General features: G+C 45.9%; 1 protein-coding gene across 6 annotated transcripts in view; it reads left to right on the forward strand.

Moving 5' to 3' along the window:
- The window catches only part of LOC115145068 (ras-specific guanine nucleotide-releasing factor RalGPS2-like), a 160453-nt gene that overhangs the window by 123998 nt on the left and 12753 nt on the right, over positions 1–23702 (forward strand). For 4 of the 6 annotated variants that reach the window (XM_065003112.1, XM_065003110.1, XM_065003113.1 and 1 more), the window contains 7 exons: positions 8507–8644; positions 8723–8813; positions 8927–9130; positions 9328–9479; positions 9570–9624; positions 10035–10112; positions 13755–13860. In XM_065003112.1, the coding sequence (XP_064859184.1) occupies positions 8507–8644; positions 8723–8813; positions 8927–9130; positions 9328–9479; positions 9570–9624; positions 10035–10112; positions 13755–13860 (824 nt within the window). The remainder of the gene's footprint in view (positions 1–8506; positions 8645–8722; positions 8814–8926; positions 9131–9327; positions 9480–9569; positions 9625–10034; positions 10113–13754; positions 13861–23702) is intronic. The other 2 variants (XM_065003114.1, XM_065003115.1) reach the window with 1 other exon arrangement.

The following is a 23702-nucleotide window of genomic DNA, read 5'->3' on the forward strand; positions in this document are numbered from 1 at the left end:
CAAACGCCTGAAGGTACCACGTTCATCTGTACAAACAATAGTATGCTGGTATAAACACCATGGACCCACGTAGCCATCATACAGCTCATGAAGGAGACACGTTCTGTCTCCTACAGATGAACGTACTTTGGTGCGAAAAGTGCAAATCAATCCCAGAACAACATCAAAGGACCTTGTGAAGATGCTGGAGGAAACAGGTACAAAAGTATCTAAATCCACAGTAAAATGAGTCCTATATCGACATAACCTGAAGGCTACTCAGCAAGGAAGAAGCCACTGTTCCAAACCCACCATTAAAAAGCCAGGCAACGGTTTGCAACTGCACATGGGGACAAAGATTGTACTTTTTTAGAGAAATGTGCTCTGGTCTAAATCACTTTTTTGCCCGCTTTGAGGACAATACAGTGCCACTGACACGGCCTGCAACGAAAACATGCGGTCTCTCCTTCACTGCAGCCGAGGTGAGTAAGACATTTAAACGTGTTAACCCCTCGCAAGGCTGCAGGCCCAGACGGCATCCCCAGCCGCGCCCTCAGAGCATGCGCAGACCAGCTGGCCGGTGTGTTTACGGACATATTCAATCAATCCCTATACCAGTCTGCTGTTCCCACATGCTTCAAGAGGGCCACCATTGTTCCTGTTCCCAAGAAAGCTAAGGTAACTGAGCTAAACGACTACCGCCCCGTAGCACTCACTTCCGTCATCATGAAGTGCTTTGAGAGACTAGTCAAGGACCATATCACCTCCACCCTACCTGACACCCTAGACCCACTCCAATTTGCTTACCGCCCAAATAGGTCCACAGACGATGCAATCTCAACCACACTGCACACTGCCCTAACCCACCTGGACAAGAGGAATACCTATGTGAGAATGCTGTTCATCGACTACAGCTCGGCATTCAATACCATAGTACCCTCCAAGCTCGTCATCAAGCTCGAGACCCTGGGTCTCGACCCCGCCCTGTGCAACTGGGTACTGGACTTCCTGACGGGCCGCCCACAGGTGGTGAGGGTAGGCAACAACATCTCCTCCCCGCTGATCCTCAACACGGGGCCCCACAAGGGTGCGTTCTGAGCCCTCTCCTGTACTCCCTGTTCACCCACGACTGCGTGGCCATGCACGCCTCCAACTCAATCATCAAGTTTGCGGACGACACAACAGTGGTAGGCTTGATTACCAACAACGACGAGACGGCCTACAGGGAGGAGGTGAGGGCCCTCGGAGTGTGGTGTCAGGAAAATAACCTCACACTCAACGTCAACAAAACTAAGGAGATGATTGTGGACTTCAGGAAACAGCAGAGGGAACACCCCTATCCACATCGATGGATCAGTAGTGGAGAGGGTAGCAAGTTTTAAGTTCCTCGGCATACACATCACAGACAAACTGAATTGGTCCACTCACACTGACAGCGTCGTGAAGAAGGCGCAGCAGCGCCTCTTCAACCTCAGGAGGCTGAAGAAATTCGGCTTGTCACCAAAAGCACTCACAAACTTCTACAGATGCACAATCGAGAGCATCCTGGCGGGCTGTATCACCGCCTGGTACGGCAACTGCTCCGCCCTCAACCGTAAGGCTCTCCAGAGGGTAGTGAGGTCTGCACAACGCATCACCGGGGGCAAACTACCTGCCCTCCAGGACACCTACACCACCCGATGTTACAGGAAGGCCATAAAGATCATCAAGGACATCAACCACCCGAACCACTGCCTGTTCACCCCGCTATCATCCAGAAGGCGAGGTCAGTACAGGTGCATCAAAGCTGGGACCGAGAGACTGAAAAACAGCTTCTATCTCAAGGCCATCAGACTGTTAAACAGCAATCACTAACATTGAGTGGCTGCTGCCAACACACTGTCATTGACACTGACCCAACTCCAGCCACTTTAATAATGGGAATTGATGGGAAATGATGTAAATATATCACTAGCCACTTTAAACAATGCTACCTTATATAATGTTACTTACCCTACACTATTCATCTCATATGCATATGTATATACTGTACTCTAGATCATCGACTGCATTCTTATGTCACTAGCCACTTTAACTATGCCACTTTGTTTACTTTGTCTACATACTCATCTCATATGTATATACTGTACTCGATACCATCTACTGTATGCTGCTCTGTACCTTCACTCATTCATATATCCTTATGTACATATTCCTTATCCCCTTACACTGTGTATAAGACAGTAGTTTTGGAATTGTTAGTTAGATTACTTGTTGGTTATCACTGCATTGTCGGAACTAGAAGCACAAGCATTTCGCTACACTCGCATTAACATCTGCTAACCATGTGTATGTGACAAATAAATTTGATTTGATTTGGTCTGATGAAACAAAAATAGAACTGTTTGGCCATAATGACCATCGTTATGTTTGGAGGAAAAAGCAGGAGGCTTGCAAGCCGAAGAACACATCCCAACTTTGAAGCACGGGGGTGGCAGCATCATGTTGTGGGGGTGCTTTGCTGCAGGAGGGACTGGTGCACTTCACAAAATAGATGGCAACATGAGGAAAGAAAAGAAAATGATGTTGCTTCAATATATCCACATCTTAAGACATCAGTCAGGAAGTTAAAGCTTGGTCGCAAATGGGTCTTCCAAATGGACAATGACCCCAAGCACACTTCCAAAGTTGTGGCAAAATGGCTTAAGGACAACAAAGTCAAGGTATTGAAGTGGCCATCACAAAGCCCTGACCTCAATCTAAAACACTTGATCACCACACAGTTTTTGGAGCAAATTTCACAGGAGGTTGGTGGCACATTAATTGGGGAGAAGAGGCTTGTGGTATTGACTGGAGTGTAATGAGTGGAATGTATCAAATACATCAAACCCATGGTTTCCATTTGCGCAGTTCCAGCCATCATTATGAGCCGTTCTCACCTCAGCAGCCTCTTGTGACATTGGCAATCCTCTCTCCCTACAATTTGACGCTTACGCTGAACCCGAACCTATCGCTGTACATCAAATCAGCAATTTGTTCGCTAGCTCAGTTGTTTTCCAACTTTTTCACACGCGACCACAAAAGGGAATGGTTCAAAGCTTTCCTACCCCCACGGAAGCACGTGCACGCATGCACAGGGCATACAGGCACACACAATGTAGCCTATCATTACAACCATAAACGGTGATGCATTTTCAAAACGCAAGATATAGAAATAAACTGCTTCATACGCCTGCATTTTGAGCTGAAACACAACAAAATGTGGAATAAGGGTTTGAATACTTTCTGATGGCGCTGTAGTCAGTACTACCACTAAGGCATACAGTTGAAGTCGGAAGTTTACATACACTTAGGTTGGAGTCATTAAAACTCATTTTTCAGCCACTCCACAAATGTCTTGTTAACAAACTATAGTTTTGGCAAGACGGTTAGGACATCTAGTTTGTGCATGACACAAGTATTTTCCCCAACAATTGTTTACAGACAGATTATTTCACTTATAATTCACTGTATCACAATACCAGTGGCTCAGAAGTTTATATACACTAAGTTAACTGTGCCTTTAAACAGCTTGGAAAATTCCAGAAAATGATGTCATGGCTTTAGAAGCTTCTGATAGGCTAATTGACATCATTTGAGTCAATTGGAGGTGTGCCTGTGGATGTATTTCAAGGCCTACCTTCAAACTCAATGCCTCTGCTTGACATCACGTGAAAAAAAAAAAATCTGCCAAGACCTCGGGAAAAAATTGTAGACCTCCACAAGTCTGGTTCAGCCTTGGGAGCAATTTACAAATGCCTGAAGGTACCATGTTCATCTGTACAAACAATAGCACTCAAGTATAAACACCATGGGAACATGCAGGCATCATACCGCTCAAGAAGGAGAAGCGTTCGGTCTCCTAGAGATGAACGTACCTTGGTTGGCGAAAAGTGCAAATCAATCCCAGAACAGTAGTAAAGGACCTTGTGAAGATTCTGGAGGAAACAGGTACAAAAGTCTCTATATCCACAGTAAAACTAGTCCTATATCGACATAACCTGAAAGGCCACTCAGCAAGGAAGAAGCCACGGCTCCAAAACCACCATAAAAAACCCAGAATACGGTTTGCAACTGCACATGGGGACAAACATCGTAATTTTTGGGAGAAATGTTCTCTGGTCTGATGAAACAAAAATAGAACTGTTTGGCCATAATGACCATCGTTATGTTTGGAGGAAAAAGGGGGAGACTTGCAAGTCGAAGAACATCATCCCAAACTTGAAGCACTGGCGTGGGAGCATCATGTTGTGGGGGTGCTTTGCTGCAGGAGAGACTGGTGCACTTCACAAAATAGATGGCATCATGAGGCAGGAAAATTATGTGGTTATATTGAAGCTACATCTCATCAGTCAGGAAGTTAAACCTTGGTCGCAAATGGATCTTCCAAATGGACAGTGACCCCAAGCATACTTCCAAAGTTGTGGCAAACTGGCTTAAGGACAACAAAGTCAAGGTATTTGTGTGGCCATCACAAAGCCGTGACCTCAAACCTATAGAAAACTTGTGGGCAGAACTGAAAAAGCGTGTGCGAGCAAGGAGGCCTACAAACCTGACTCAGTTACACCAGCTCTGTCAGGAGGAATGGACAAAAATTCAACCAATTTATTGTGGGAAGCGTGTGGAAGGCAACCCAAAACGTTTGACCCAAGTTAAACAATTTTAGTCAATACTACCAAATACTAATTAAGTGTATGTAAACTTCTGACCCACTGGGAATGTGATGAAAGAAATAAAAGCTGAAATAAATCACTCTCTACTATTATTCTGACATTTCACATTCTTAAACTAAAGTGGTGATCCTAACTGACCTAAAACAGGGAATTTTTTACTTGGATTAAATGTCAGGAATTGTGAAAAAATGAGTTTAAATGTACTTGGCTAAGGTGTATGTGAACTTCTGGCTTCAAGTATATGTGTATACATGCATGCATGCATACATACACACATACAGTGGAGCAAAAAAGTATTTAGTCAGCCACCAATTGTGCATGTTCTCCCACTTAAAAAGATGAGGCCTGTAATTTTCATCATAGGTACACTTCAGCTATGACAGACAAAATGAGAAAGAAAATCACATTGTAGGATTTTTATAGAATTTATTTGCAAATTATGGTGGAAAATAAGTATTTGGTCAATAACAAAAGTTTATCTCAATACTTTGTTATATACCCTTTGTTGGCAATGACCGAGGTCAAACGTTTTCTGTAAGTCTTCACAAGGTTTTCACACACTGTTGCTGGTATTTTGGCCCATTCCTCCATGCAGATCTCCTCTAGAGCAGTGATGTTTTGGGGCTGTTGCTGGGCAACACGGACATTCAACTCCCTCCAAAGATTTTCTATGGTGTTGAGATCTGGAGACTGGCTAGGCCACTCCAGACCTTGAAATGCTTCTTACGATGCCACTCTTTCGTTGCCCGGGCGGTGTGTTTGGGATCATTGTCATGCTGAAAGACCCAGCCATGTTTCATCTTCAATGCCCTTGCTGATGGAAGGAGGTTTTCACTCAAAATCTCACGATACATGGCCCCATTTATTCGTTCCTTTACACAGATCAGTCGTCCTGGTCCCTTTGCAGAAAAACAGCCCCAAAGCATGATGTTTCCACCCCCATGCTTCACAGTAGGTATGGTGTTCTTTGGAAGCAACTCAACATTCTTTGTCCTCCAAACACGACGAGTTGAGTTTTTACCAAAAAGTTGTATTTTGGTTTCCTCTGACCATATGACATTCTCCCAATCTTCTTCTGGATCATCCAAATGCTCTCTAGCAAACTTCAGACGGGCCTGGACATGTACTGGTTTAAGCAGGGGGACACGTCTGGCACTGCAGGATTTGAGTCCCTGGCGGCGTAGTGTGTTACTGATGGTAGGCTTTGTTACTTTGGTCCCAGCTCTCTGCAGGTCATTCACTAGGTCCCCCCATGTGGTTCTGGGATTTTTGCTCACCGTTCTTGTGATCATTTTGACCCCACGGGTGAGATCTTGCGTGGAGCCCCAGATCGAAGGAGATTTTCAGTGGTCTTGTACGTCTTCAATTTCCTAATAATTGCTTCCACAGTTGATTTCTTCAAACCAAGCTGCTTACCTATTGCAGATTCAGTCTTCCCAGCCTGGTGCAGGTCTACAATTTTGTTTCTGGTGTCCTTTGACAGCTCTTTGGTCTTGGCCATAGTGGAGTTTGGAGTGTGACTGTTTGAGGTTGTGGACAGGTAGGTGTCTTTTATATTGATAACAAGTTCAAACAGGTGCCATTAATACAGGTAACGAGTGGAGGACAGAGGAGCCTCTTAAAGAAGTTACAGGTCTGTGAGAGCCAGAAGTCTTACTTGTTTGTAGGTGACCAAATACTTATTTATCACCATAATTTGCAAATAAATTCATAAAAAATCCTACAATGTGATTTTCTGGATTTTTTTTCTTCTCATTTTGTCTGTCATAGTTGAAGTGTACCTATGATGAAAATTACAGGCCTCATCTTTTTAAGTGGGAGAACTTGCACAATTGGTGGCTGACTAAATACTTTTTTTGCCCCACTATACATACATACATACATACATACATACATACATACATACATACATACATACATACATACATACACTTAGTAACTACATCCTGCTCATGTCTCCTATTTCTGACCTGCGTGTGTGTGTGTTCTGGGCAGGCTTTACTCTTGCATGACTAACTGCCGTCATCCGTCCGACACGCTATGAAATTACCAGCTGTTTCTCCATAACCATTTGTCTGCACTCCTTCTCTCTGTCCCATTCTCTGTCGCTCCTTTTCTCCTTCCCTATATCTCTCTCTGGTTCTAATCAGAGTGATGGTATCTATGTATGATGTAGCCATTAGAGGGCTCCATGATAAGTGGTGCTGGCCCAGGACTAGTGTCTGCTGCTCTTGTGTTGTCAACACTGGTGGTTTGTAGTTGCACGGTTGCTTTTTACAACCACTTGGCTTCCTGTGTGTGTGTGTGTGTGTGTGTCAGAAGGAACACAACTCTTGTCATGATGGTGTGAGAAATTGCATGATGGAGATCGAAAGCAGTAGAGAATGACAGAGGGGGAGGGAGAGCCAAGAGGACAGTGTGGGTATGGGAAAGGCATCAGAGAGAGAGAGGGGGAATACACTGAGTGTACAAAACATTAGGAACACCTTCCTTGGGTTGCCCTCAGAACAGCCTCAATTAGTCGGGCATGGACTCTACAAGGTGTCAAGCGTTCCACAGGGATGCTGGCCCATGTTGACTCTACAAGGTGTCAAGCGATCCACAGGGATGCTGACCCATGTTGACTCTACAAGGTGTCAAGCGTTCCACAGGGATGCTGGCCCATGTTGACTCTACAAGGTGTCAAGCGTTCCACAGGGATGCTGGCCCATGTTGACTCTACAAGGTGTCAAGCGTTCCACAGGGATGCTGGCCCATGTTGACTCTACAAGGTGTCAAGCATTCCACAGGGATGCTGGCCCATGTTGACTCTACAAGGTGTCAAGCGTTCCACAGGGATGCTGGCCCATGTTGACTCTACAAGGTGTCAAGCGTTCCACAGGGATGCTGGCCCATGTTGACTCTACAAGGTGTCAAGCGTTCCACAGGGATGCTGGCCCATGTTGACTCTACAAGGTGTCAAGCGTTCCACAGGGATGCTGGCCCATGTTGACTCTACAAGGTGTCAAGCGTTCCACAGGGATGCTGGCCCATGTTGACTCCAATGCTTCCCACAGCTGTGTGCTGGATGTCCTTTGGGTGGCGGAACGTGTGGAAAAACTAGCAGCGTTGCAGTTCTTGACACAAACCGGTGCACCTGGCACCTACTACCATACCCTTTTCAAGGGCACTTAAGTCTTTTCACCCTCTGAATGGCACACAAACACAATCATGTCTCAATGTTTTTTTAAAACTTCTTTAACCGGTCTCCTCCCCTTCATCTACATTGATAGGAGTGGATTTAACAGGTGACATCAATGTATGACTAACAGGATGATGGAAAATGGTGTTTTCTATTAGTGGTGTTTATGTGGTACACATTCCACTCATATCCATGTTATGTCTCGACTCCAGTATAATGTCTTTAGACTATCGTCAAACGATCTGTGTGTGTGTGATCAGAATGTGTTTGTTGACTCAGGAATAGGGATCAGTCAGTATGTGGTCTGGAATGTTTTCTTTGTTCCCTGGTGTTTTGAGTCACACCTCCAGACAGCTGGGCCGTAGCCCTCCCTGTTCTTCCCGCTAAATGAGGATGAGAGATGGAGAGGCGAGATCGGTGTGTCTGCAGGAAACTAATGCAATCTTTTTCACTCAGTCAGCAGATTCTGTTCTCTGTTTGGGTTCACGTTTGTTTGTAAGAAAGATGATGCTGAAGTTCCCATGGCAATTTGTTAGTCTAGTATGTGTCCGTGTTCTAGGATTCTACTTAACCTATCACCTCTTGTGTTTTGAGTTTTTACACATGACAAGACCTTCACCATCTCTCTCTTGTCTCTTACCCTCTCTCTGTGTAGGTATGTATCTGTCTGACCTGACGTATATAGACTCAGCGTATCCCTCTACTGGCAGCATCCTGGAGAATGAACAGAGATCCAACCTCATGAACAACATCCTGAGGATAATATCTGACCTGCAACGCTCCTGCACCTACGGTACACACACACACACAGACAGACCCCCCCCCCCCCCCCCTGCTCTTTACCCTGAGACATTTCTCTCTGTCTGTACAGATATACAAGTGTTGCCTCATGTCCAGAAGTATCTCAACTCAGTCATGTACATCGAGGAGCTACAGAAGTTTGTGGAGGATGACAACTACAAGTGAGTAGTGGCTCTAATGTAAATGGAGTTTGATTAGTTTGACCCTTTATTGGAAGTCATAATCAGGTGTGTGTTATGCAGGTTCCCATGTGTGGTGTTGTGGTGTTGTTCAGGTTGTCGTTGAAGATCGAGCCAGGCTCCAGCACCCCCCGCTCCACTGCCTCTAGAGAGGACCTTATAGGTTCGGATGCATCTGGGTCTCCTCTGTGTGGTCGTAAGGGCCCCATTGCAGACGGAACCAAAGTCCCTCCCACGCCCCCCTCCCCCCGGAACCTCCTCCCCTACGGACACAGGAAGTGTCACAGCCTGGGCTACAAGTGAGTCACCCACTACCGCAGGCTAACTTTAGCATCCATTACCACATAACATCTGAGTGCAGTGCTTCCCACTTCAGAATCTTCTGGATTCCAAGCCATAATCATCCCCATGTGCTCTTTTAGGGATTTAGCACATTTTACCACATTGGTTTGTTGGTTGTCATATGTTTTCTAATAGTTATTTTGTTTCTCTGTAGTTTTATTCATAAGATGAATACGGTAGAATTTAAGAGCGCTACGTTCCCCAATGCTGGTTCTCGTCATCTATTGGACGACAGCGTCATGGAGAGCCACACCCCTACGAGAGGACAGGCCGAGAGCTCAACGCTCTCCAGCGGCATCTCACTGGGTTAGAGACACACACACACACACACACACACACAACTGTGTTTTTATTCCTGTCTTTTGACTTTGACAGTCTGTCTTTGTTTATCTGCAGGGAGCAGTGAAGGTTCAGAACTCAGTGAAGAGATGTCCTGGCCAGCCTTTGAGAGGTAAGTCTGAACGCACACACACGCGATGATGTGTGAAGTTCTTTGAGCAAAGCTAGCCCACAGGCAAGCAGCACTTACTTCCTTGTGAACTGCTGTTCTTACTAGCCTGTCTCTCTGGCTCCATGAGTGTGACCGAGATGCTATGGTAATGTCTAGGCTTCAGCTCAGTGGGTGAACACAGTCGAGTGGTGTGCAGACGACCGGGGTTCATACCCAGTAACTGGTCACATAAGCCCTTATGTCTGAGCATCTGTTGCTTTGTACCAAAAACACCAGTCCAGAAAGAATCTGTGAAGAAGAAAAAGCGTCCTCAAACCAACCCTTAAAGTTGTGCTAGAATGAGCCGAGCTGAGAGAGCCCAACCTTTACTGTTCCGTGCCCCCACCCTGTCCCTGTCCTCTGCCGAACAGGACTCGGTTCTATCACTCTCTGGGCCCTGTGACCCGCGTGGCCAGAATCCCCTACAGAGGAGGCCTGAGGCCCAGCAGGTACACACACATTACCACCTCTTCTACACCCCTCTCAACACCCTCGCCCCCTTCTCAACTCTCTCTCCACCCTGCCATCTGCCGCCAATATCCGCTCTCTCTGCCCGAGGCAACTGTGCTGGTGTGTGTGTTGAAGGTGGTGGGAGTGTGTGTGTGTGGTATAAACGGGTGGTGGGCCTCTGTGGGTGACTCTCCGCTAAACCAGACCATCTTAGCAACCCTCTCATTCTCCCTGTATGTCATCTCTCACACATGCAATGAACCAATATGCAATATGGAGCCTTCAGGTTTTCTAAGAGGTGACAGTGAGTTTCCAGTGTACCACACTGCTGGGAGCTCTGCCCTGTGTCAGTCAGGGATGACCTCCCACAGACTTCTATTCTAGCTCCATACAGTTCGGATGGGTGGATTCTCTCACTCTGTCTGTCTCTTTCATATATACAGTGCTTTCGGGAAAGTGTTTAGACCCCTTTATTTTCCCCACATTTTGTTAGGTTACAGCCTTATTCTAAAATGTATTTAAAAAACAATGTCCTCATCAATCTACACACACTACCACATAAAGTCAAAGTAAAAATAGGTTTGACATTTTTGCTAAATTATAAAAAATAAAAAATAAACATCACATTTGCATAAGTATTCAGACCCTTTACTCAGTACTTTGTTGAAGCACCTTTGGCAGCAATTACAGCCTCAAGTCTTATTGGGTATGACGCTACAAGCTTGGCACACCTGTATTTGAGGAGTTCCTCCCATTCTTCTCTGCAGATCCTCCCAAGTTCTGTCAGGTTGGATGGGGAGTGTTGCTGCACAGCTATTTGCAGGTCTCTCCAGAGATGTTTGATCGGGTTCAAGTCCGGGCTCTGGCTGGGCCACTCAAGGACATTCAGAGACTTGTCCCACGCCACTCCTGCGTTGTCTTGGCTGTGTGCTTAGGGTCGTTGTCCTGTTGGAAGGTGAACCTTCACCCTAGTCTGAGGTCCTGAGCGCTCTGGAGCAGATTTTCATCAAGGATCTCTCTGTACTTTGCTCCATTCATCTTTGCCTTGAGCCTGACTAGTCTCCCAGTCCCTGCCGCTGAAAAACACCCCCACAGCATGATGCTGCCACCACCATGCTTCACCGTAGGGATGCTGCCAGGTTTCCTCCGGACGTGACGCTTGACATTCAGGTCAAAGAGTTGAATGTTGGTTTCATCAGACCAAAGAATCTTGTTGCTCATGGTCTGAGAATCTTTAGGTATCTTTTAGCAACTCCAAGCAGGCTGTCGTGTGCCTTTTACTGAGGAGTGGCTTCCGTCAGGCCACTACTATAAAGACCTGATTGGTGGAGTGCTGCAGTGATGATTGTCCTTCTGGAAGCTTCCCCCATCTCCACAGAGAAACTCTAGAGCTCTGTCAGAGTGACCATCAGGTTCTTGGTCACTTCGCTGACCAAGGCCCTTCTCCCCCGATTGCTCAGTTTGGCTGGGCGGAGAGCTATAGGAATAGTGTTGGTGGTTCCAAACTTCTTCCATTTAAGAATGATGGTCACTGTGTTTTTGGGGACCTTCAATGCTGCAGAAATGATTTGGTACCCTTCCCCAGATCTGTACCTCAACACAATCCTTTCTCGGAGCTCTACGGACAGTCCTTCAACCTCTTTGCTTGGTTTTTGATCTGACATGCACTGTCAACTTAAATTGTAAACTGTCATGGTAAAACATGTAGGTTCAATGGTTGTAAAGATGGGGAGAAGTATGTCCATAATAAGATGATGCTCTGCTTTTTTGACACCACACTCCAAAAAGAAAGCTCTGCAGTCTCTAGTTTTGCCCTGATTATTGTCCAGTAGTGTGGTCAAGTGCTGCAAGGAAATACCTCGTTAAGCTGGAGCTGGTCCAGAACAGAGTGGCACGACTTGCTCTTTATTGTAATCGGAGGGCTAGTATAAATACTATGCATGTCAGTCTCTCTTGGCTAAGAGTTGAGGAGAGACTGACAGCATCACTTCTTCTTTTTATAAGAAACAATGTGTTGAAAATCTCATTGTTTGCATAGTCAACTTACACACAGCTCTGACACACACACTTATCCCACAGACATGCCACTAGGGGTCTTTTCACAGTCTCCAAATCCAGAACAAATTCAAGAAAGCGTACAGTATTGTAGAGAACAATTATTGCATGAACTTTCCGTTCCATCTCATATTGCGTAATTGAACAGATAAAGCAACACCTCAAAGCACAACTCGCCTCTGCTATTTGACTTGGATCGCTTGTGTGTATGTATTGATATATGTATGCTACATGTGCCTTTTTGTAAAAGTTTTTTTTTAAATTAAAAATGTAGTTCTGTCCTTGAGCTGTTGTCTATTAATGTTCTGTATTATGTCATGTTTTGTGTTGACCCCAGGAAGAGTAGCTGCTGCTTTTGTAACTAACTAGCTAATGAAGATCCCAATAAAATACCAAAAACTGTGAAACCTTATATAGACAGGTGTGCCTTTCCAAATCCTCAATTGCATTTACCACAGGTGGACTCCAAATAAGTTGTAGAAACATCTCAAGGGTAATCAATGGAAACAGGATGCACCTGATCTCTATTTCGAGTCTCGTAGCAAAGGCTTTGAATACTTACGTAAATATGTTTTTTTTTTTACTTTTATTTTATACGTTTGCAAAACAATTAAAACCCTATTTTCACTTTGTCATTATTGGGTATTGTATGTTGATTTTTTTTTTCATTTAATCAATTTTAGAGTAAGGCTGTAACGTAACAAAATGTGGAAAAAGTCTAGGGGTATGAATATTTTCCGAATGCACTACATGCCTCACTGGTGTCCTTCTAGTTCCTACTGGCTGCCCTCTCCTTACTCTCTGTTACAGCCAGAAAGACACTGCACTGGAACCTCCCAGACAGGAAAATATATCTGTGGAATTGATTCAAAGCAAGCCAAATACTGCTGCTACATAATTTATTAAATATGCAGCTGGTGCAGTTCAGATATTGATTAATGAGGAAACTTCCCTGCAGATTCCACTTGGCACTACGTCAAAGAACATACTTTACGAATGTCTGCATGTGTGATTGTCTCTGTGTTTTGCTGTGTGTTTGTCCTTGTCTCTGTGTTTTGCTGTGTGTTTATGTCCTTGTCTCTGTGTTTGTCCTTGTCTCTGTGTTTTGCTGTGTGTTTATGTCCTTGTCTCTGTCTGTTTGTGCCTGTATGTTGCTTTGTTTTCGTCCTTGTCTCTGTGCGTGTGTGTGCTTCTCTGTCATAGGGCTGGGCGATATATTGTGAATACCGGTATGGTACCACATACCGGTATGGATTTTTACAATGCCGTCGAACAGTATTTTGATACTTCGCCAAACTAACTGAAACGTTCAACAACAGGCTCACTTTTGTCCTAGTTTGGTTGAATGTAAAACCATCAGAATGGAGAAATCCCATTACAATCACTTAGAATTAATTTGTTGCCTTCTTACTCGTGAAATATGTTTCAAACTTTTTTATTATTCATAAACAAACATACTGTCAAATATCGCCATACTGTAAAAAATGTGATAAATATTGTGATATTATATTTTGGCCATATCGCCCAGCCCTGTGTGTGTGTTTGGCCATAAGTGTGTGTTGTAATTCTGCTGTGTTCTGCTCTAGCTCTGCTGAGTCTGAGGAGTTAGCAGTGCACCTGTACCCTGGAGCCGTCACCGTGCAGGGAGTCCTACGACGCAAAACGGTCTTCAAGGAGGGCAAGAAACCCACAGTGAGAACACACACTGCATACATCAAGAACATTCTGTACATTGGTCCTTCTATAAATGATAGGACTAATGTGTGACATTGGGATAAACATGTCAAAATAGTTTGAAATAAAAATTGTTTATGCAGTTCCACTTGTGAACTTAAAATAAAAGTAAATATATGCAAATTGGCCCATAATTCAACTTCCACTCCACCTATACAACCACATTGGTCTAGGACTATACATCCTTTAAGCAGGGTTCATACAGACATTGGTAAGTCAAATTCAATTACTTTCAGGGACTGTCTCAAGCGCTTAATTACAATTTAAGGACCTCAATGTTATATAATTGTATATAATTCTACATATAGTGCATAAAATAGAATCCCACCTCATTACCATTTTGAGAAGAAACATTTTGTTTTGCTTTGCCAATGCATTGACATTATAATTATTACATTTTCAAATATGTTAGAATAATGTGGACATTGCCTGTAGACTGGCCAACGCAGGCACACATAATAATGCCTATGTCCATGAATAAAGGTGGCATTAATGTCACCTTCGCCATTTGAATCTCACCATTGCTGTTTTTATAATGGAAGGATTTGTATGGAAAGCCAAGTTGAAGCCAACATTAGATGTTGTCATTCTCATAATAACCACACCTGGTTTTACTGCAACAGAGTAGTGCAACACAACCCATCAATTCAAGCAGAGGGAATCAAACCAAAGTACCCACATCTCGCACAAAATCTAATCAGAATTAAGTCACAGATAATTATAAGGGAGCAGGACAACTTATATATCGGCTACAATAATTACAAGGACTTTTCAAACACCACATTTAGGAAATGTTTGATTTTCAAGGTAGGCCTATTCCAGTACTTGAATTTCTGAGCGCCATGTTCAAGTAGGCAACTTCAAGCCCCTTGTATTGTTTTAACAGTGTAGATGTAACATGGAAACCAACATGTCTTTGTCATGTTATTTCATTACTAGATCATATTGTGAAGAAGGCCACTAGGCCGTGTCATTTGTTGTCATTATATCCAGAATAATGAATAGAAATGGTGTTGGGTGTTGCGCAATAGTCTATCCTACAGCATTGCACACAGTAGACTCTGTTTATTCTGAGGCACAAAGACATGAACTCGTTACCTTGATGCTTTCTCTGTTAAATGTAAATGTAATGTGAGACCCTGCTGTAGATCAGGCAGACATCAGATGATCAACATCAGTTTGCTAGGGATTTATTAGATCCACCGGCGTAACGATTGATTAACCAAAGTATTCATTCCTTGCGAACACCTTTTTTCCAGGACTTGGGCTGCTGCATCGCATGTGCTAATGCAACATAACCAGATGATTGTGTGTGAAAATATCCAGGCTTAATCAAACAGCTCAATAGAAAACACGAGCTGGCGCACACCCAGACAAATGTGTTTGTGTGGAGGTGCTGACTAACAGCGAATCAACTATAAACTATCAAAATAGAGTCACACACCCCATGTATAAACTCCTAGTCATTTATTGGTTATTTACCAACGTTTCGGCATCACTCTGCCGCCTACAGGGTAATGTCATGAATACTTGAACCAGGTTATGTAGACAAACAGTGCAATTAATGCAACTAATGACAATAGTGTGCGGTGTGTCATAATGATTAAGTTAATTAGAATTCATTAGTGAAACTGTTAAAACAATAGTTTGTCATATTAAATATATCAGGCTATTGTTATCATATAGCAACATACTTGAATATTGTACATAATATTAGCATCCACATACGTTGTTTAATTAAATGTCACATGTTTAATTGTTTATTATTATTTCATTTCCTATTTGTACATGTCATCTTTTGGTTCAACCTTAATGCGTAATAAGCATCATCAACGGGGGGAACATATTGAGTGTACGCTAATAAACTGTAGAAGGAATATATAAGACTTGTTCATAAGGGCCTGAGATCAAAGTCAATATTCAGACCTCTAGTGGTCAATGTTTTTAGACAGGAGATCCAAATAAGCCTCCTTTTGTAGAAGTAGGATCTCAATGTTACCTCCTCTCCTTGGTAGAGCAACATGCTCAATGCCTGTGTATTTAAGAGAGGAGATTGGATGGTTAACTTAAACAAAGGGAGCTGCTACTGGATAGTCAATGTTCTTACACCTGATTGAGCTGCGGTGTTTTAATTGTCTTTTCGTTTGTCCTACGTAGGCTTTTCCACATGAACAGGTGATGAGATGGATTACTCCCTTGGTCTTACATGAGATGATACCCCTAAAAGGGTTTTTTGGACTTGTATGTGGGTGTCTGAAGGGTGTTTTTATAGTGCTATTGCACTGTGTGCATTAACCACATTTGTAGATCCCATTTGGAATGGGTGTCTGAGTGGGCTCAGGGGGCATGTTTGATCTCATCAAGCTATATCCGATATTGCGACCATGCTTACATACCACCAGTGGTGGTTCCTTGAAGAGGTGTGTGATTTTGTTTTAAAAAAAAAATAATGTTTTATATTATTGTCTGATTGCAGAATATGCCAGTGCTTTTTCAGGATTGCTTTCATTTTCTCCAAACCCTTGGTGTACTTTGTGCAAAAGACAGTTGAGTTGTTTTTCTTCTTTGGTTGAGTTTTTAGTAATCAGGAATTTTGTCCTTGTAGCCTCTCATTTTGAATTTCTGTTTTAGCATGGCTGTCAATCTGTCTGGTGGCCACAGATTTGTTTAACCCTGCCTAGCTGGCTCTATGGTAGACAATTCTTGAGGGGAAGAGGATGCATACTATCCACACAAAGCACGGTGTTGTTGTCTGTGGGCATTGTGTACAAGTCTGTGTGTAATTCATTATTCTCTTTGATGACCCAAGTCCAGGTAGTTTATTTTTCTCTTGTCAGTCTGCATGGTGAATTTGAGATATTCAGAGTAGAGGTCGACCGATTACAATCTGTAATCAGCATTTTTGGACACCGATCATGGACGATTACATTGCACTCCACGAGGAGACTGCGTGGCAGGCTGACTACCTGTTATGCGAGTGCAGCAAGGAGCCACGGTAAGGTGCTAGCTAGCATTAAACATATCTTATAAAAAACAATCAATCTTAACATAATCACTAGTTTACTACACACAGTTGATGATAGTACTAGTTTATCTAGCTTGTCCTGCATGGCATATGATCGATGCGGTGCCTGTTAATTTATCATTGAATCATAACTTACTTCGCCAAATGTGTGATTTAACAAGCGCATTCGTGAAAAAAGCACTGTCGTTGCACCAATGTGTACCTAACCATAATCATCAACGCCTTTCTTAAAATCAATACACAAGTATATATTTTTAAACCTGCATATTTAGTTAATATTACTTGAATTTCTTTTAACTAGGGAAATTGTGTCACTTCTCTTGTGTTCTGTGCAAAAGAGTCAGGGTATATGCATCAGTTTGGGCTGCCTGACTCGTTGCGAACTGTGATGACTTTCTTCCAAACAAAGACAGCCAACTTCGCCAAACGGGGGATGATTTAACAAAAGCGCATGTCAGTGTTCTGCCATCGCCAGCAAAGAGCCCAGATCTCATTCCCATTGAGCACATCCGGGACCTGTTGGATCGGAGGGTGAGGGCTAGGGCCATTCCCCCCCAGAATTGTCCGGGAACTTGCAGGTGCCTTGGTGGAAGAGTAGGGTAACATCTCACAGAAAGAACTGTCAAATCTGGTGCAGTCCATGAGGAGGAGATGCACTGCAGTACCTAATGCAGCTGGTGGCCACACCAGATACTGACTGTTACTTTTGATTATGACCCCCCCCCACACACTTTGTTCAGGGACACATTATTCCATTTGTTAGTCACATTTCTGTGGAACTTGTTCAGTTGTTGAATCTTGTTTATGTTCATCCAAATATTTACACATGTTAAGTTTGCTGAAAATAAACGCAGTCAACATTGAGAGGACGTTTTTTGCTGAGTTTAGAAATTAGAATAATTTTTTGGTGATTTGTCCTGATTCCAAACAGCTTGCCACTGTGGTTGAGATGTTATGCAGGAATTCTAGGGTAGGGTCATAATTCAGTTTGCAATAGAAGTCACCTTTAGATAGTTGTCGGCGACATTTATTCACAGTCGCATTTGTTTTATATACAAATCCTTCCTCCTTTGTTACATTTTTTTATGATAATCGAAGGATCTGACGAAGTCCTTAAGAGACATTATTTCGTCACTACTCAGATTATCATAGGATTGGTGTTTGTTTGTCTTTCAGTAGGACACCTACATCATTTTCAACAATCCTACAGAAGGTTTCTATGGACACATTGCGTTTGGGGGAGGTACAAATGAACTTTTTGCTGTGAATGTGGTTCTCTTAGAGTTCTCAGGTACCTCAGCTGGGTTAATCTCCTCCTTGACTCACGGTAGGACAGGTAAGTCTATTGATTAGCGTGGTAGACCTATGTATACATCTCACTGAAGATGACATTTCAAGTGGAGTCATGTAAGGTTCACTCTTAACAAAGAACTCAAGCAATCTCAGATTACGGAAAAACTTGAATAGATCTGGATGTCAAAGTATGCGGTGGGTACAAATGTTAACCCCTTATTGAGAGCACTGAGATGAGCTGATGTCAAGGTCTTGCTTGATAAGTTGAAGACATGTAGCTCCTGTTGGACTGGGGGCCCGTCCTGGGTCTCAATTGATAGGTATCATGGGATGGTAGTGGATTTCTTCTTACCCCGACGAATGCGCCGAACCCTCTTACGTGTTGGGGGTGTTGGCCTCGACGGTGTCCCCGCCCTCTGTTGTAGATATAAAAGCTCACTGTTGGTAGAGGAGATGGAGTTTGTGCTGTCTGTGGATAGTTGGTCTGACAGAGGAACTCGGCGTCTGTCATCGGCTTGTCTCTTCTTGTGCTCAGGATCTCGCCTGAGGTATATTAGTCTGTTCTTTCCTTCCAAATCTGGTTTATACTTCTGGATTTTCCTCCTTCAGTTCAGTCGTAAACTTTTAATGAGATCATCCAGTTTGTTAGTCATTAAGATCATCTCGTAGAGCTTGTTGAGAATTTAACTGAGGTTGCAGTCTCAATAATATCCTTTTTAAGCTGTTCAATGATCAGAGTCAGCAGGTTAATTAAACAGCTCGACATCAAATGCACATCCAACAATTATGTAATGCGCATCCAACAATTATGTAATGCACATCCAACAATTATGTAATGCACATCCAACAATTATGTAATGCACATCCAACAATTATGTAATGCACATCCAACAAGTAGCATGTAAAGTTATTGAAGAACGACGTTAATGACAGTATCAATTTAGGTTTTAAGTATCAAGGTAAGGTGATTCTTTCGGTTAGAAGCATTCACATACATTATTTTTGGTTGTGTGCCCATGTTCACGCCGTTACATAAGGAGATAGGAATTGCTACGTAGTTGCACAGCATTTCTGAGATCTCGATACAAAAGCTGTCTGGCAGCTAGATCAAGGATTCTTATAAGGTTCAAGTTCAATGTCCAATTTAACTGATTCATGCTTTAGCAACACTGACTGTACAAAAAAAACACATTTAAGACCTTAATATTGAGTTGCACCCCTTTTTGCCCTCAACAGCCTAAATTCGTTGGGCATGGACTCTACAAGGTGTCAAACTTTCCACAGGGATGCTGGCCCATGTTGACTCCAATGCTTCCCTCAGTTGTCATGTTAGCTGGATGTCCTTTGGGTGGTGGACCATTCTTGATACACACGAGAAACTGTTGAGCTTTGCAGTTCTTGACACACTCAAACCGGTGCGCCTGGCACCTACTACCATACTACTACTACCGCCTGGCCCCTACTACCATACTACTACTACCGCCTGGCCCCTACTACCATACTACTACTACCGCCTGGCACCTACTACCATACTACTACTACCGCCTGGCACCTACTACCATACTACTACTACCGCCTGGCACCTACTACCATACTACTACTACCGCCTGGCACCTACTACCATACTACTACTACCGCCTGGCACCTACTACCATACTACTACTACCGCCTGGCACCTACTACCATACTACTACTACCGCCTGGCACCTACTGTTCTGTGCTCTTTCTCCAGATTTTCTCTTCCCGCTCTCCTTTTTCTTCATTCATTCCCTGCTCTCTTTCATATCTGCCTGTCATCCTGACTATCTTAGTTCTGTCAAATGAGCTTCTCTTTGCTGTCTCTCTGGGATAAATTCATCTGGACGGTTATATACCTGAGGCTGGTAGGGCTGACGTACGTAACGTTGACAGGGTGGCATTAGCATAAGGGTTACTGTAGGTGACATAACTGTTTGTCGCTTGCTCTCTCTCTGTCTGTCGCTTGCTCTCTCTCTGTCTGTCGCTTGCTCTCTCTCTGTCTGTCGCTTGCTCTCTCTCTGTCTGTCGCTTGCTCTCTCTCTGTCTGTCGCTTGCTCTCTCTCTGTCTGTCGCTGGCTCTGTCTCTGTCTGTCGCTTGCTCTCTGTCTGTCTCTGTCGCTTGCTCTCTCTCTGTCTCTGTCCCTTTGTCTCTGTCTCTGTCCCTTGCTCTCTCTCTGTCTGTCCTTGCTCTCTGTCTGTCTGTCTCTCTGTCTGTCTCGTCTGTCGCTCGCTCGCTCGCTCTCTGTCTCTCGCTCTCTGTCTGTCGCTCTGTCTGTCTGTCGCGCTGTCTGTCTGTCGCGCTGTCTGTCTGTCGCGCTGTCTGTCTGTCGCGCTGTCTGTCTGTCGCGCTGTCTGTCTGTCGCGCTGTCTGTCTGTCGCGCTGTCTGTCTGTCGCGCTGTCTGTCTGTCGCGCTCTCTGTCTGTCGCTCTCTGTCTGTCGCTCGCTTCTCTGTCTGTCGCTCGCTGTCTGTCTGTCGCTCTCTGTCTGTCTGTCTGTCTGTCGCTCTCTGTCTGTCTGTCGCTCGCTCTCGGTCTCTGTCTGTCTGTCGCTCGCTCTCGGTCTCTGTCTGTCTGTCGCTCGCTCTCGGTCTCTGTCTGTCGCTCGCTCTCGGTCTCTGTCTGTCGCTCGCTCTCGGTCTCTGTCTGTCGCTCTCTCTCTGTCTCTGTCGCTCGCTCTGTCTCTGTCGCCGCTCTGTCTCTGTCGCTCGCTCTCTGTCTGTCGCTCGCTCTCTGTGTCTGTCTGTCGCTCGCTCTCGGTCTCTGTCTGTCTGTCTGTCGCCGCTCTCTTTGTCTGTCTGTCGCCGCTTCTCGGTCTGTCTGTCTGTCGCTCTCTGTCTGTCTGTCGCCGCTCTCTCGGTCTCGTCTCTGTCGCCGCTTCTCTTCTGTCTCTGTCGCCGCTTCTCTCTGTCTCTGTCGCCGCTCTCTCTGTCGCCGCTTCTCTCTCTGTCGCCGCTTGTCTCTGTCGCCGCTCTGTCTCTGTCGCTCGCTCTCTGTCTGTCGCTCGCTCTCTGTGTCTGTCTGTCGCTCGCTCTCGGTCTCTGTCTGTCTGTCTGTCGCTCGCTCTCGGTCTCTGTCTGTCTGTCTGCTCTCGGTCTCTGTCTGTCTGTCGCTTCGCTCTGGTCTCTGTCTGTCTGTCGCTCTGTCTGTCTGTCGCCGCTCTCGTCTGTCTCTGTCGCTCTTCTCTCTCTGTCTGTCTGTCGCCGCTCTCGCTTTCTGTCTCTGTCGCTCGCCGCTCTCTGTCTCTTCGCTCTCTCTCTGTCGCCGCTCTCTCTCTCGCTTTCGCTTTCTCTCTCTGTCGCCGCTTTCTCTCTCTCTGTCTGCTCTCTCTCTGTCGCCGCTTCTCTCTGTCTCTGTCTGTCTGTCTGTCGCCGCTTCTCTCTGTCTCTGTCTCTCTCTCTGTCTCTGTCGCCGCTCTCTCTGTCTCTGTCGCCGCTTTCTCTCTGTCGCCGCTTTCTCTCTGTCGCTCGCTCTCTCTCTGTCGCCGCTTCTCTCTGTCGCCGCTTTCTCTGTCGCCGCTCTCTGTCTCTGTCTGTCGCTCGCTCTCTGTGTCTGTCTGTCTGTCTGTCTGTGTCTGTCTCTCGCCGCTTCTCGGTCTCTGTCTGTCGCCGCTCTCGGTCTGTCTGTCGCCGCTTCGGTCTGTCTGTCGCCGCTCTGTCTCTGTCGCCGCTCTGTCTCTGTCGCCGCTCTGTCTCTGTCTCTCTCTCTGTCGCCGCTCTGTCTCTGTCGCCGCTTCTCTGTCTGTCGCCGCTCTGTCTGTGTCTGTCTGTCGCCGCTCTCTGTGTCTGTCTGTCGCCGCTCTGTCTGTGTCTGTCTGTCGCTCTACGGTCTCTGTCTGTCTGTCGCTCTGTCTGTCTGTCGCTCTCGGTCTGTCTCTGTCGCCGCTCTCTGTCTCTGTCGCCGCTTCTGTCTGTCTCTGTCGCCGCTTCTCTCTGTCGCCGCTCTCTCTCTCTCGCCGCTCTGTCTCTGTCGCCGCTCTGTCTCTGTCGCCGCTCTGTCTCTGTCGCCGCTTCTCTGTCTGTCGCCGCTTCTCTGTGTCTGTGTCTGTCTGTCGCCGCTCTCTCTGTCTGTCGCCGCTGGTCTCTGTCTGTCTGTCGCCGCTCTCGGTCTCTGTCTGTCTGTCGCTCTGTCTGTCTGTCGCCGCTCGGTCTGTGTCTGTCTGTCGCCGCTCTCGGTCTGTGTCTGTCTGTCGCTCGCTCTCTGTCTGTCTGTCGCTCTCTCTGTCTGTCTGTCGCCGCTCTCGGTCTCTCTCTGTCGCCGCTCGCTTCTCTCTCTCTGTCTGTCGCCGCTCTCTCTGTCTCTGTCGCCGCTCGCTTCTCTGTCTCTGTCGCCGCTCTCTCTCTCTGCTCGCTGTCTTCTCTCTGTCGCCGCTTCTCTCTCTCTCTGTCTCTGTCGCTCGCTTTCTCTCTGTCTCTGTCGCTCTTCTCTCTGTCTCTGTCGCCGCTTCTCTCTCTGTCTCTGTCGCTCGCTCTCTCTGTCTCTGTCGCTCTGTCTCTGTCGCCGCTCTTCTCTTCGCTCTCTTCTCTGTCGCCGCTCTTCTCTGTCGCTGCTCTCTCTGTCGCCGCTCTCTCTCTGTCTGTCTCTGTCTCGCTCTCTGTGTCTGTGTCTGTCTGTCGCTCGGTCTCTGTCTGTCTCTGTCTGTCTGCCGCTCTCGGTTCTGTCTGTCGCTCGCTCTCGGTCTGTCTGTCTGTCGCTCGCTCTCGGTCTCTGTCTGTCTCTCGGTCTCTGTCTGTCTGTCGCCGCTCTGTCGCCGCTTCTGTCTGTGTCGCCGCTTGTCTGTCTCTGTCGCTTGCTTTGTCTCTGTCGCCGCTTGTCTGTCGCCGCTCTGTCTGTCGCTCGCTCTCTGTCTGTGTCTGTCTGTCGCTCGCTCTCGGTCTGTGTCTGTCTGTCGCTCGCTCTCGGTCTGTGTCTGTCTGTCGCTCGGTCTCTGTCTGTCTGTCGCTCTCTGTCTGTCTGTCGCTCGCTCTCGGTCTGTCTCTGTCGCTCGCTCTCTGTCTCTGTCGCTCGCTCTCTCTCTGTCTCTGTCGCTCGCTCTCTCTCTGTCGCTCGCTCTCTCTCTCTGTCGCTGCTTGTCTCTGTCGCCGCTCTGTCTCTGTCGCCGCTCTGTCTCTGCCGCTTCTCTGTCTGTCGCCGCTCTGTGTCTGTGTCTGTCTGTCGCCGCTCTCGGTCTCTGTCTGTCGCTCGCTCTCGGTCTCTGTCTGTCTGTCGCTCGCTCTCGGTCTCTGTCTGTCTGTCGCTCTCTGTCTGTCTGTCGCTCGCTCTCGGTCTGTCTCTGTCGCTCGCTCTCTCTCTGTCTGTCTGTCGCTCGCTCTCTCTCTGTCTCTGTCGCTCGCTCTCTCTCTGTCGCTCGCTCTCTCTCTCTGTCGCTCGCTCTCTCTCTCTGTCGCTCGCTCTCTCTCTGTCTCTGTCGCTCGCTCTCTCTCTGTCTCTGTCGCTCGCTCTCTCTCTGTCGCTCGCTCTCTCTGTC

Source organism: Oncorhynchus nerka, linkage group LG17 (genome assembly GCF_034236695.1).
Source record: "Oncorhynchus nerka isolate Pitt River linkage group LG17, Oner_Uvic_2.0, whole genome shotgun sequence".
In the NCBI taxonomy this organism is placed as follows: domain Eukaryota; kingdom Metazoa; phylum Chordata; class Actinopteri; order Salmoniformes; family Salmonidae; genus Oncorhynchus; species Oncorhynchus nerka.